The sequence below is a fragment of the Lampetra planeri genome, chromosome 3 (genome assembly GCF_965212315.1).
Source record: "Lampetra planeri chromosome 3, kcLamPlan1.2.h2, whole genome shotgun sequence".
NCBI classification, from domain to species: Eukaryota; Metazoa; Chordata; class Hyperoartia; order Petromyzontiformes; family Petromyzontidae; genus Lampetra; species Lampetra planeri.
This window is the reverse complement of record NC_136109.1, coordinates 7,539,299-7,553,562: the sequence shown is the minus strand read 5'-3', so window position 1 is coordinate 7,553,562 and position 14,264 is coordinate 7,539,299. Positions and strand designations below refer to the sequence as shown.

Here is a 14,264-nt window from a genome sequence, read left to right as displayed (position 1 = left end):
AAACTTTTACCGACATCGTTAGACCTCCTTTACCAGTACCAAAATATAATAGGGTTTTTCCCCTTTTTTTCTGGCAAAGGAGGTTTAATGATGTAGATGCTCACCCCGAGCCCTCATTACTTTGATAGTGCATTGTCTTTGAGCTGTACGCCTTTTGGCGTCATCTGGTCGCACACCAATTGGGTCGAGGCTCAAAAGAAAGCTGTCTCTGGTGTGGACCAATCAGTTTCAAGGACAATGCCAATATATTATCATAGTGTGTTTTTTGTTTGCATTTTGACTGCAAGTATTGTGGTTAATGCAGATGTAGGGGTGTTAGAGAGAGAGCCCGTTATGCATGGCAGCCTATGGTAAACAAACACAGTAGGCGGGGCTACATGTGTGCACAAGCAGGTGCCCTCTGCGACGTCCGCGCCAGACACCCTGGGGGGTCGATTCGGTCGTTATGATCCCCCGGGGCCCCACCCCTCAGGGAGGGGTTGGGTATAAAAGGGGATTGTATCGAAGGGCTCGGGAGTGATGTTTAGCTAAAGAAGAGGAGGCGGAAGACGTCTGAGATAGAGCCCTGGACTCCCCCTGGTACGCCGTCCTTATCAGGACCGCGCAGGCTCGAGCCAGTGGCGTGGTACCAGAGCCAGAGCCAGTGCTGGTCTGGACTCTGGGTACCGGCCCGACTGACCAGTGTCGGGCCAAGATAGCCTCCCCTAGCCCATTAGTGGAGGACTCAGAGGCAGGCTAGGGTTAGCTAGAGAGGTGTGTCCTCAGATAGACGGGTGAGGGGGCCGATACCCCCTCAAATGTGTATGTCACAACGTTGGTGTTAAATAAACAAGTGTGCCTCCAACTCCGGTGTGAACGAGTCGTGAGCGTTACTACATCTGGCGTCAGAAGTGAAACAAAGTACGAACATGGATACACGCCGGACGACTCGAGTCGGGGTACCAGAGGCAGAAGACACCACTGCAGTCGGAGGGCCCGAGACGGCTGAAGATGCCATCGACCAGCCGGGGCTGGGCGCATCCACGCCACAGCAGCTGGAGGAAGGGGAGCCGTCGATGGAGGGGCTGAGGGAGGCGCACGCGAAGCTGACCGAGCTGCTGTACGCCGCAGCCGCCATGCTCGACACCATCACGCAGCTGAGGGCTGCGGGACCGCCACGGGGCAACGGCAGCCGACGATCACAGCGCCTTCCCGCCATTTCCACGGAGCAACATTTTGAAACTCCCGCCATCGCTGCAGCTGCTGTTGAGGGCGTGGCCGCTCTAAGCATCGCGTCCAACGGCGGGAGTACAGTACCTGCCGCGTCACCACCAACGGGCGGAACGTCACCACGGGTGCGACCGGCGATGCCATCGCTGGTTCGTGCCGACGCTGAGTTGAGTGAGGCGGACGAGGGAGTGCGTTCTTCCTCTGCAGCCGCTGCCTTACATCAGCGGCTACCTCCACTCAAGGAATTTGTGGGCGAGGATGGCGACTGGGGCGGCTTCCAGCGGCGCTTCCTCGCTCACCAGGAGATGGCACAGTGGACAGACGCCGAGGCTCTCCGCGCGCTGCCAGCACTTCTCGACAGCGACGCCCTCGCCACTCTAACATCGGCTTCGAAGGAGAGGCGCTCCACGCTGCGGAAGGCGATGCAGGTGCTGTCGGCGGTATATGGTCCACCATCGGACTGTCGCCAACTCTTTTACGATCGCCAGCGGGGGACGAAGGAGTCGCCCCTGGCGTACCGCACAAGCCTCCTGGCACTGGCGAAGGAGGCCTTTCCACGAATGGATGACGAGGGTGTCGACGCCATGGTGACAGAGAAGATACTTTTGCTGGCGGACGACTTAGACATCGTCATTGTCGCACAGGACGATGCAGAGATGTGCTCCCTCCAAGCGGCCCGTCTTCTCCACGCAAACCTGTCCTCTCAACGACGGAAGGCCAGCAAGGCGGCGAGCGGGCGTGCCGTCGCTGCAGCCACCCTCCCGGCGGAAGAGGTTTGCGCCATCGACCATCAACGGCAGCATGGAGCGGGAGTACGGGAGGACCGGGCCGGTTCAAGCCGTCTACAACATCCATCGTCGTCACCAGCGCTTCCACGCTGTTACAACTGCGGCATCCGGGGCCACGTCGCCTCGGGGTGCCGCTCTCCTGGGCAGCGCAGGACGACACCTCAACGGGACGCCGGCCCTCGTCACAAGCTCCACCATCATAATCCGGCGAGTCGCGGCACCCCTCACGTTTGGCCCACGCACACGCCCGTCGCACACTTAAACACCGCAGCGAAGGGGGGGCCAATATCGCGTACCATGGCACCAACACGCACCGCTCTGGGTACTCAGATTGAACCCAGCCAGTGGTCCGTGTTGGCCCATCGGGTTGTAGCCGCGTCGTCAGGGTCGTCGGCCGTTGTGGGTCACATCGATGGGGTCGAGGTGCGCATCCTGGTCGATACAGGAGCATCGGCGACCATTATTTCGGAGTTGATTTATAACATTCTCCCTGCCCAAAGCCGTCCTTTGATGCCTGTTAACGTGCCATTCTTTGCTGCTAACGGGGGTTCACTTGGCATCATCGGACAAATTCGAGCCCAAATTTGTGTCGGGGATATTAAATTATCTGGGCCGATTTTTGTTTCCTCCTCGCTGGCGGTTCCGTGCCTGCTGGGGACGGATTTCCTGGCCAAAATGCCGATTAGGATATTAATCGACCAGGGATGCATTGAGCTCCCATCGGGCCGACGCATGGCGTTTTTGCCATCCCCCGCTACGAGCCGGACGGCGTTCGCGACGGTGCCGGCGTTCGTAGATAGAACGGTGCGCGTTCCTCCGGGGGCGCAAATGTTAATTCCTTTGAGACTTCGGCGGCCCTTCGCTAAGGGCATTGGGGCTCAAGGGGTTTTGCTGGGACCGTCTAGGGCCGGGGTCAGTGGACCTAATTTACTCCCGGCCCAGACCATAGTGAGAGGGGATGGAGAACCCTTCATCGCGGTCCTCAATGTGGGCTCGCAGACGGTGGTGGTCCCACAGGGGACCGTGCTTGCTCACGCAACGCCGGTGCCCTGTGAGGAACCCGTCGCGAGTCATGTCGGCGCTGCCCCTGCACCGCGACCACATTCAGACAGCGATGAAGGGTGGCTCGAGGCGCTTTGCGCGGGATCGACGGACCTGTCAAATTTAGAGCGCCAACGTCTTAAGACACTACTGAGGGAATTTTCCGACGTTTTCAGTCGGGATAAATACGATTTGGGCTGCACTCATCTGCTGCGTCACCATATTGATACGGGTGACAGCGCGCCAATACGCCTAAATCCTTTTCGGTTGAGTCCCGCCGAAAAGGACCATGTCAAATCGGCTGTTGATGACATGCTAGCCGCCGACATAATTTCTCCCTCCAACAGCCCTTGGGGAGCGCCGATCGTCCTGGTTAAGAAGCAGGACGGTTCGTTGCGGTTTTGCGTTGACTTTCGGCGCCTTAATAAAATTACGGTTGCCGACGCATACCCGCTCCCACGGATGGACGAATCGCTTGACGCCTTGGCGGGAGCGCGATTCTTCTCCACATTGGACTTACTTTCGGGATTCTGGCAGCTTCCTCTGGACGATGATTCAAAGCCTAAAACTGCTTTCCGTACTCCGCACGGCCTGTTTCAATTCAACCGGTTGCCGATGGGCTTACACTCAGCGCCGGCAACTTTCCAGCGGTTGATGGAATTGGTTTTGGCTGGATTGCAATGGGAGTCGTGCCTGATTTATTTGGATGACGTCATTGTCTTTGGCAAAACTTTTGAGGAACATCTCCAGAGGTTGCGGGCGGTTTTCCTAAAGATGCGGGCTGCTAATTTGAAATTTAAGCCCCAAAAATGCCATTTGTTACGCGAGTCGGTGCGTTATTTGGGGCACATCGTGGGGCGCTCAGGTATTTCTACCGATCCCGCCAAAACGCAGTGTGTAAGCTCCTGGCCGACTCCCACCTCAGTGGGAGAGGTTAGGAGTTTTATTGGGTTTGCGTCGTATTATAGACGCTTCGTCGCTAATTTTGCGACTATCGCCAAACCCCTACATGCTTTAACATCTAAAGGGGTTCGGTTTTGCTGGGGTCAGGAGGAGGAGGCTGCTTTTTGCTCCCTTCGGGATGCTTTGGTAAACGCTCCTCCCCTGATTTACCCTGATTTTTCAAAACCGTTCTTGCTCGACACCGATGCGAGCAACACGGGTATTGGGGGCGTGCTCTCCCAGGTGGTTGACGGCGTGGAACATGTGGTTGCGTACGGCAGTCGGGTGTTGTCTCCAGCGGAGCAACGGTATTGTGTCACCCGTAGGGAACTGTTGGCAATTGTCCATTTCGTCCAACAGTATCGCCCATATCTGTACGGTCGGCATTTCACCGTCCGCACAGATCATGCGGCACTGCAGTACGCCCTGAGGGTTCAACAGCCATCGGGACAATTGTCCCGATGGTTGGAGGTCCTCCAGGATTACGATTTCCAAACCACATACCGTAAGGGCGTTCGCCACACCAACGCGGACGCTCTGTCACGCTTGCCAACCGCCTCCGAGTGTGCATGCCTCCTGGGGTCTGGACGTTGCAGGCCTCCAGGGGACACATCGCTACCTGTCTTGGCGGCCGCCAACGACGACGATGCAGTGGTTCCTAATTCGATCGAACAACAGGGCAAAGATTCCCTGTTGGGGTTGCCCGTCATTGAATGGGGGCGCCTCCAGATGGAGGATGTCTCCCTCCTCGGGTGGCGACGTCGCGTTGGCGGTGCGGCGGGGGGAAAAAGAGGTGGTTCCGACGCATGGGAAATGTGCCAAGGTCTGCTGATGCATTGGGACGGGAAGTCACGCCGACATCGGCTGGTGGTCCCTACTGGGTTGCGGGGTAGGGTGGTATGGGCCGCTCATGAGCGCCTCCTACACCTGGGGACCCAAAAGACTCTCGCCTTGTTGCAACTTGATTTTTATTGGCCTGGCATGACGAGGGATGTTGGGGATTTGTTGGGATCATGCCCTCAATGTGCACAACGCAAACCGCCGGCACGGGAGTCTAACCCGCCTTTGCAATCGATCAAAGTGTCCAGGATAAACGAGCTGGTCGCTCTGGACATTTTGGGACCATTCCCCGCCACCCCCAGGGGGAATAGATATTTGTTGACTGGTGTCGAGTATTTTACACGCTGGCCTATGGCCTGGCCTCTGGCCAACCAGTCGGCAGCAGCCATCGTGGAGGCCTTTGTTCAGGGTTATGTCCTGGACAAAGGTGCTCCGGAGAGGTTGCTGACCGACCAGGGCAGAAATTTTTCCGGTAAACTACTCAGACAAGTCTGCGATCTCCTGGGCACAAAGAAAATTCGGACCTCCCCATATCACCCACAAACTGACGGGATGGTCGAACGTTTGCATCGCACCATCTCGTCCATGTTATCACAACAAGTTTCGGACTCGCAAACGGATTGGGACCTACAAATTCAGGGGGTCTTGGCGGCGTACCGGATGGCACCCCATGCAGCTACGGGGTTTTCTCCCTTTTACCTCATGTACGGCCGAGAACCAGACCCGCCTGTTCGTGCCCAGTTGCGGATCCCCGTGCCGCAGGGAAAAACTAATCTGGCTGACCATGTTAAATTTAATCTGGACAAATTGACCGAGGCACGGGATGCTGCAATGCAAAACTCTGACCTCCGTCAGAAGGCGAATGAGCGCCTCAGATTGAGTCGAGCGCACATACTGCAGTGGAAGCCGGGGGACAAGGCATGGTTGCACTGCCCCCAGGTGCCACTGGCAACCTCCTCTAAACTGGTGCGGCCGTGGCGGGGCCCTGTGGAAGTGGTGGAGGTGTTACGTCCGCAGTGCGTGCGCATAAAGTGGGGGAAGCGGAGATGGTTCGTGCACCCCTCTAGGTTGAAACCCTTCGCAGCGGTACACAATCCCACTTCACACGCGCGTGGCCAAACGTGTGGGGGGTCGGCCGACTCGCTGGGTCCGTCTCCGTCGCTCTCACCTAATGCCTTGCCGGCTGTGCCACCTTCAGGAGCATCGGGAGTGACGGGCTCACGCCCGATCACCCCTCCTGCGGATACCGAGGGTCACGCGGAGTCGGATGAATGCTCACCCCAAGACGGACAGTCGCCACCTGATGGTCCGCCACGCGGGGTTACCCCGTGCGAGGGGCCCGCTGCAAGGACGCGCGCTAAAATGCGCAAACTGTTGTGAGGCCGGAAAATGTGTACATAGCTGTTGTGTTTATTGGCTGTTGTGTGGGTGGTGTGTTCCCCGCTCCTCGGATGTACATATGTTGGGTTCACCGTGTGTTGTGTGTGCGTGGTGGGTTCCCTGCTGATTGTATATAGGCTGTTTTTTTTACGGAATTCGTATTTATTCGGGGGGGGGTGCGTCGGGTTGTTTCTCATCTTGTTGTTGCGTTCTTGTTCTGGTTCCTGTTATTGTTCAAAAATAGTGAGGCACACGCGCGGTCAGGGGGTGAAGGCACCTTTATTGTCAAATTTTTGTATGTTGGCAGCCGGGACGGCTGCATGCTATGCGGGGGGGAGTGATGTAGGGGTGTTAGAGAGAGAGCCCGTTATGCATGGCAGCCTATGGTAAACAAACACAGTAGGCGGGGCTACATGTGTGCACAAGCAGGTGCCCTCTGCGACGTCCGCGCCAGACACCCTGGGGGGTCGATTCGGTCGTTATGATCCCCCGGGGCCCCACCCCTCAGGGAGGGGTTGGGTATAAAAGGGGATTGTATCGAAGGGCTCGGGAGTGATGTTTAGCTAAAGAAGAGGAGGCGGAAGACGTCTGAGATAGAGCCCTGGACTCCCCCTGGTACGCCGTCCTTATCAGGACCGCGCAGGCTCGAGCCAGTGGCGTGGTACCAGAGCCAGAGCCAGTGCTGGTCTGGACTCTGGGTACCGGCCCGACTGACCAGTGTCGGGCCAAGATAGCCTCCCCTAGCCCATTAGTGGAGGACTCAGAGGCAGGCTAGGGTTAGCTAGAGAGGTGTGTCCTCAGATAGACGGGTGAGGGGGCCGATACCCCCTCAAATGTGTATGTCACAACGTTGGTGTTAAATAAACAAGTGTGCCTCCAACTCCGGTGTGAACGAGTCGTGAGCGTTACTACACAGACATGAATCCTTGTAAAAAAGGTTTCAGTTTTGTTTCCAGAAAAAAAAAAGGGGAAAAAACCCTATTATTTTACCAACATGTGAAATGCAACTCCAGAAAACATGCCCTCTTGGATCACTGTTATTCAATGCTGAAAGAAGCCTACAGGGCGTTCCCCAGCCCACCGCTCGGGGGAAGTCCGACCATAATGTCATCTTGCTGCTGCTGCTAAAGTACCGCCCTCTCTTCAAGAGACAGGCTCCCACTACAAGAGAAGTCCAATGCTGGTCAGAAGAAGCAGAGGGCAGACTCACGGATGGCCTGGAGGATACAGACTGGGATATGATAATTGATTTTTAACCCTTTTATCTGGCAACAAAACTGACACCTTTTTTTTACAAGGAGCCATGTTTGCATAGACCACAATACCTGCAGTCGTAATGTAAACAAAAAACACAACTCTGATAACGCATGCACTGTCCTTGAAGTTGATTGATCCACACCTGAGACAGCTTTCCTTAGAGCCTAGTCTCACATGGTGTTGGACCAGATGACGCCAAAAGGCGCACAACTCAAACACAATGCACCATCAGAGTATGAGAGCTCGGGGTAAGCATTTACACCATTGGAACCTCATTTGCCAGAAGAAAAAATATGATAATTGTGTTTTACCCTTTTATCTGGCAACAAAACTGACACCTTTTTTTTGTCAGTTTTGTTGCCAGATAAAATGGTAAAAAAACAATTATCATATATGTTAAGGGATGTGGCCAAGAACAGAGTGGAGGAATTTGCATCTACAGTGCGAGGTCATATCAAGTTCTGCATGGACGTTTCTGTGCCAACCAAGACTGTCCGTTCCTACCCAAATGACAACCCCTGGGTTCAAAACGCGGCAGTCAAAGCAGCACTGAAGGACCGACACAAAGCATGCAAATCCAGAGACCCCTGCTGAAATCAGAAGAAGCAAATACGCGGTCCAAAAAGCCACCAAGGCGGGCAAGAGACAATTTCAGGGACAAGTTGGAGGCCCTGTACTATGAATCCAACTCTAGGAGCCTGTGGCGTACGGTACAGTCCATCACAAACTACAAAGGGACAATAAGCTGCGAGGCAATCAACAACGCCTCCCTCCCCGACCAGCTCAACACCGTCGACCCCAGCTCCACATTCCCCCCCCCTGCCTTCCCCGACATCCCCCACCTTCGTCTACCCCCCCCATCGCCCCGACTACAGCTCTCCTGCAGGCATCCTTAGACTCAACCAAAGGTCGTAACCGGGTACCCGATACCCATACCCTACCCAATACCCGGCTACCCGTACCCGGCCGGGTACGGGTACCCGTTTGCGACCCTGGTGCGGCCGGGTATGGGTACGGGTAGGCCGTGAGTCACTGGTGAGTCACCGTTTGTCACTCATTTCCCAACGTCTTTTCTCTTCTCACAATTCAAGTTCCTAGACTCAACCCACCCGCGCCTGCAACATGCTTCATCCCAGAGGTCGCAATCGGGTACGCGTACCCTACCCGATACCCGGCCGGGTACGGGTAGCCGGGTATCGGGTAGGGTGCGGGTGCCCGTTTGCGACCCTGGTGCGGCCGAGTACGGGTACGGGTAAGGAATCAAAACCCGTTTGCGACCTCTGGGCTCAACAGAGGTGAGGTGATAAAAGATCCTCCTGCAGGTTGACACACACACGAAGCAGCCGGCCCAAACGAGATACCGGGGACGTGTCCTCAGGGCATGCGCAGCCCAGCTGGCCCCCGTGTTAACAGACATCTTCGACCTTTCCCTCGCCCAGGTTGTTGTTCCAACATGCCACAAGACGTCTACTAAACAGTAAAAACCTTGGATTGGAGAGTAACTTGGGGTCTGCGAGTGTTTTGCAAGACGAGCAAATTTTTTCAATAAATATTAATTTGATAAACGAGCCAGGTCTTGCAATACGAGTAGTAGGTGCAGTATACGCTTTGTCTGCCGAGCGTCACGTGATCACAACTGATGTACGAGTGCTTTGGATTACAAACACGTTTCCGGAACGAATTATGCTCGCAATCCAAGGTTTTACTGTATATCATTCCGGTCCCCAAGAAGGACCAAAATTACGTGCCTTAATGACTACAGACCCGTAGCACTCACCCCCATCATCGTGGAGTGGTTTGAGAGGGCAATCAAGAAACACATCTGCTCCATCCTACCAAATACACTGGACTCCCCGCATTTGCGTATCGCACTCTGAGGTCCACGGACGACGCTATTGCTAATACATTGCATAAGGCACTATCCCACCTGGAGGTGAAGGAGGGTAACTATGTGGGAATGTTGTTTATCGATTACAGCTCAGCATTCAATACCATCGTGCCTTCCATCATAATCTCCAAGCTGGAACGCTTCGAGTGCGAACGCCACCCTCTCTGCAGTTGAGTGGACTTTCGAACGGGAAGACCTCAGGCGGTAAAGGTGGGCAATAATATCTCATCTTACCCAACAGTCAACATAGGTGCCCCCCAAAGATGTGTGCTGAGCCACCTCCTGTACTCCATCTACACTATCGACTGTACAAGCCAGGTACAGCTCCAACGCCATCATAAATATTGCCGACGACAAGACAGTGGTGGGCCTCATCACCAACGACAACACGGCTTACGTGGATGAGGCGACGGCATCTCTCGTCGTGGTGTCAAGGGAACAACCTTGAGCTCAACGTTGGCAAAACTAACGAGCTGATTCTGGACTTCAGGAAGAGGAGTAAAGCACGTGCCACTAACCATCAACGGGGGCCTCAGTGGAGCGGGTCAACAGCTTCAGTTTCCTCGGAGTTCACATCTCAGAGGACCTGACATTGTCGCCAGCACGTGGATACACCAGTCAAGAAGGCTCAGCAGCACCTTCATAACCTCAGAAGGCTGAGGAAATTTGCCACGCCCGCACCTGTTCTCAGGAGCTTTTACAGGTGCACCATTGAGAGCATCTTGGACTGGCAGCATCACTACCTGGTACGGTAACTGCACCGAACAGAGTGATGCGGTCTGCCCAGCGGATCACAGGTGGCGTGCTGCCCACCCTGAGAGGCCTAGACACCAAGAGGGTGCATCGCGAAGGCCCAAAAAATCATCGACGATTCCAGCCACCCGGGCCATGACCTTTTCATCATCAGGAAACAATCCAAGAGGAAGCCCGGCTACATCAGCATTGCGGCTACCACCAACCGCCTCAGGGGCAGCTTCTATCCCCAGGCCTTCCGGATGCTGAGCTAAGCAGGACCCTGCGCAATATCTGCCCAAGCCCCACCAACCCTGATTTTGCTCTCCCCCTACCCCCATTCACACCCACTCTTCCCCCTCCCCCCCACCGACTGCACTAGACATTAACTAAACAAGAACATTTTGCATAACAAGATCATTTCTAAAGCTCACCCGCAATGGTCCCTATTTCTGCGATGCACACGTCACTTTTATCACCTGCACAGCGATTTTACTTCGTTTTTTATACATTTTTTTATAGATTTTAAAATATTGTTGCTACTGTTTACATTGTTGTTAATTTGTAAAAGCTACGAGAGAGCGACACGGGCACGAAGAATCTCACTGCCATGTACCTCATGTATGCATGGGTATGTGATCAATAAAGTCGACTTGACTTAGCCTTAAATTTAGTACCTAGTGCCGTTTATTCAAACATTAGCATTGAGAAGACAAAGTCGACATGTCATGGTGATCTACCGGGTTGGCCTCAATAGGCGTTCGCTCACAACACCCACCCCAACAGTCTGTGTAAGGCTCTGCGAAGGATATTTGTGCAATGTGTGCGTGCGTGTGTACTTACGTGCATGTTGGGAGGGATTGGGAGCGAGACGCTTTCAAAGCTCTCAAGCCTCACGGGACCCTGGAAAAACAAGACCGATGTCATCAACATCATAATTCTCTAGTATTCTCAGCATCACCACCACCATCGTCATCAACATCACAAAGGACATCACGGACATCATCATTCCCAAATGTGCAAAACTCTCTCTACTTCTTCCTGATCACCCGCCCATGCCCAATCTCCTTTCCTATTTTTTCAGTCTTGAGATGCAAGTGATAGACGCATCATGAAGATATATATTTTTTTCACTCGTCACTATCACCGACATCACAATTACCATCGTCCAAGTTCAAATGACTACTACCGTCACACTCATCACCCTTATGAGTAAAGTTGGCTTTCACATAACCAACAGCCTTATTATTCATCACCATCACTATCTCTTCACCATCCAAATTCACATTTTTAACCCCATTCCAACCACCAAGGGCCTTCTTCTCCCCTGCTTCTTCTCCGCACATGATTAACAGTTTCTCTTCATACCAAGGATGAGGGTCTCCCTATGCCGGGTGGGTTGTGGGGGAAGGTTAGAACCGTAGATACGGGCGCATAGAAGTAAAAAGCCCCGATTGAAATGAAACGCCACTCTGAGTTACACACGTTTCCTGTGTATGAGTGTGCATGGAGAGGTGTAGGTACTTGTGGGGAGCGGTAGTGTAGCGGTTAGCGCGCTGCGCTATGAACCTGGCGACCCGGGTTCGATTCCCGCTCACGGCCAACACCAGTGACAATTATCTGAACCGGTCCCGGGCCTCCCCTAGGTCTACTCAGCTTCAAATGAGTATTTGGTACGATGTGTAAACATCGCCACTAGGGAGACAAAGGTGGCCGGGCGTGGTGTTGGCCACCCACCCCCTCGTGTGCCGTGCCGGCCTTCATAGGTGCTCGCTAACAGCACTTGCCCCAACAGTCTGTTAAGGCTATACGGGGGATCTTTATCTTTGTAGGTACTTGTGTTGTAGTGACATAGAATTGGTCACTTAGCATAGCGCTGGTTGCTGGCAGGGAAGGGGATCTGCAGCTTTTTGCAGCCCTGACCAACAGCAGGCCACATGATAGACCAGAGAGGGATGTAGGGAAAAGGTTACGGAAGGGACACGTGGCCAGGGCGGAGCCAAGCCACGCTCACAGTATAAGAGGGGCCCCCCGGGAGGGGGCCTTGGGGCTGCCGTTTGGAGTGGGATCCCCATCGTTGCTGCTGAAGATCATCACCATCATCGCGGTCGTCTCGCCGCCTTCGTCGCTGTCGTCGTCACTTGATAATTGCGCTGCTCGACGGTAGTTGGCTGTCTCGGTTCAGCGCCGTCAGTGTCAGATGGCAAGTGTTGTGTGTAGGCTAGCAACCAGTGTAGAGTCGCGTATAAGCGAGAGACACAGAGTGTGTAACAGCAGTGCCGGCCCGAGCCTCTTGGGGGCCCTAAGCAGAATTTGATTTGGGGGCCCCCCTCCCACCACGCAGACTCATCTGTGCTAGAAGATTATTGACACAAATGTCACACTATAATGTTATAGCGAATATTATAAACGAATACAGCGCCCGCGCCCACGCGAATTGTCAATGAGCCGTGACATCCGTGAGCCGTGACAAAGCAGCAGTTGTCGACAGAATTTTCTTGTCTTGAATCATTTATTCATTCATTCATTAATTCATTTATATCACTTGTTTAAGTTATTTAATTGTAAAAAAAAAAAAAAACGATTCGGGGGCCCCCTGGTGGCCAGGGGGCCCCAAGCAGCCGCTTAGTTCGCTTATGCCTCGGGCCGGCCCTGTGTAACAGTGTAAGGGTGTGCATTGTACGAAGTGTGCTCGGTGTTAATTAAAGAACTGCCTCCAAGAAATTACGTCTCCAAGTCAGTCACTACACTTGTAAGGGGAGTGGCAGTGTGGCGTTTAGCGCGTTGTGCTACAAAACCCGGCGACCCGAGTTCGATTCCCACTCATGGCCAACACCAGTGACGATTATCTGGGCCTCCCCTAGGTCGACTCAGCCTCAAATGAGTACCTGGTATGGTAACATAGCCACTAGGGAGACAAAGGCGGCCGGGCATGGTGCTGGCCACCCACCCCCTCGTATGCCATTGCCGGCCTCCATAGGTGCTCGCTAATAGCACTTGCCCCAACAATCTTTTGCAGGCAAGTTTTTGTGAAGCCAGGCTATAGATATTCCAATTAGTTATGGGCATCCCTGACTCGCCCTAAAATTAGTATCTGGTGCGAGTGTGAACATCAGCAATGGGGTTACAAAGGCTTTGTACATAGGGTTGTATGCAGTACGGTGTGCATTGGAGAATGTGTATGCACTACAACAGCGTGCATGGGAAAGTGCGCGTGTCTGTGTGTGTAAGCGCGCGAGTGTGCGCTTACCTTATGTTTGCACCGCGTGCACTGCAGGGTGATCGCAAATCGGCCGAGGAAAGGGGACATCCTGGTCTTGGCCAGAGGAACGTGTAGGCCTCCTGATGGCCGGGCACAAGGCAGGTGTTTAGAACGCCAGCACGCCACTTACTCACCTTATTCAAACTCCCCTCGCTAATCAAGCAACTGAAGCCGTGGATACAAGTGGCACAACAGGGCCCCCTCAAGCATGACACGACCAGTTCAAATCCTAGCCAGCATTTGCTCATCTCAATCAATCACTAGGCATGTAATGATTCTTCAATGAATAATATATATGTATAAAAAAAAAAAATTTAAACACGCTTTTTGCAGAACCTACCTGGCCACAAACGATAGCTCAACGAAGTAGCACATCGCGTAGAGATTCATAGCAGCCATCCAGCAAGTAGATCGATCGTCACATTGTAAATATGAATGTACTGTAGTAATGCAAGAACTCCACGACTCCAGGAAGTGGCCCCGAAGCTTGCCATAACGTAAGAGACCGTGGGCAATTACAGCCAACGTCAGTTGACCGTGGACAATTAGACCCAAGTCGAAACATAACATGTAAAAAAGAATGTTAAAAAATATATATCTATTTTATCATAGAATATAGTATTGTCATCAGTATGACATAAGTATACCAAGTTTGCAGTCGATACCACATTGGGAAGTGGGTTAAAATTGAGTTACGAGATTTGAGGATACAACAACAGAGTGAGTTAAATAAAAGCGTGTAAAAAATGGCCTGTTAGCTCACATCATGTGCATTGAATTACGTGCGCTGAGACTTAATTATTTACAAATTTATCATCATTATGTGCAATTGATATGGGTATGTTATGATTAGAATAGTAAAACTAAATAAGACAAAATAATCAGAGAAACAATACAAATGAGGCAGTAAAAAAACAAGACCAAA

General features: G+C 53.2%; 1 protein-coding gene across 1 annotated transcript in view; it reads right to left on the bottom strand.

Annotated features, from left to right (window-relative positions):
• Positions 1-14,264, bottom strand: part of USP30 (ubiquitin specific peptidase 30) — a 32,721-nt gene that overhangs the window by 9,618 nt on the left and 8,839 nt on the right. Inside the window, exons 6-7 of the mRNA XM_078620141.1 lie at positions 13,328-13,419; positions 10,921-10,980 (exon numbers count right to left, since the gene is read on the bottom strand). Coding sequence (XP_078476267.1) covers positions 10,921-10,980; positions 13,328-13,419 — 152 coding nt within the window. The remainder of the gene's footprint in view (positions 1-10,920; positions 10,981-13,327; positions 13,420-14,264) is intronic.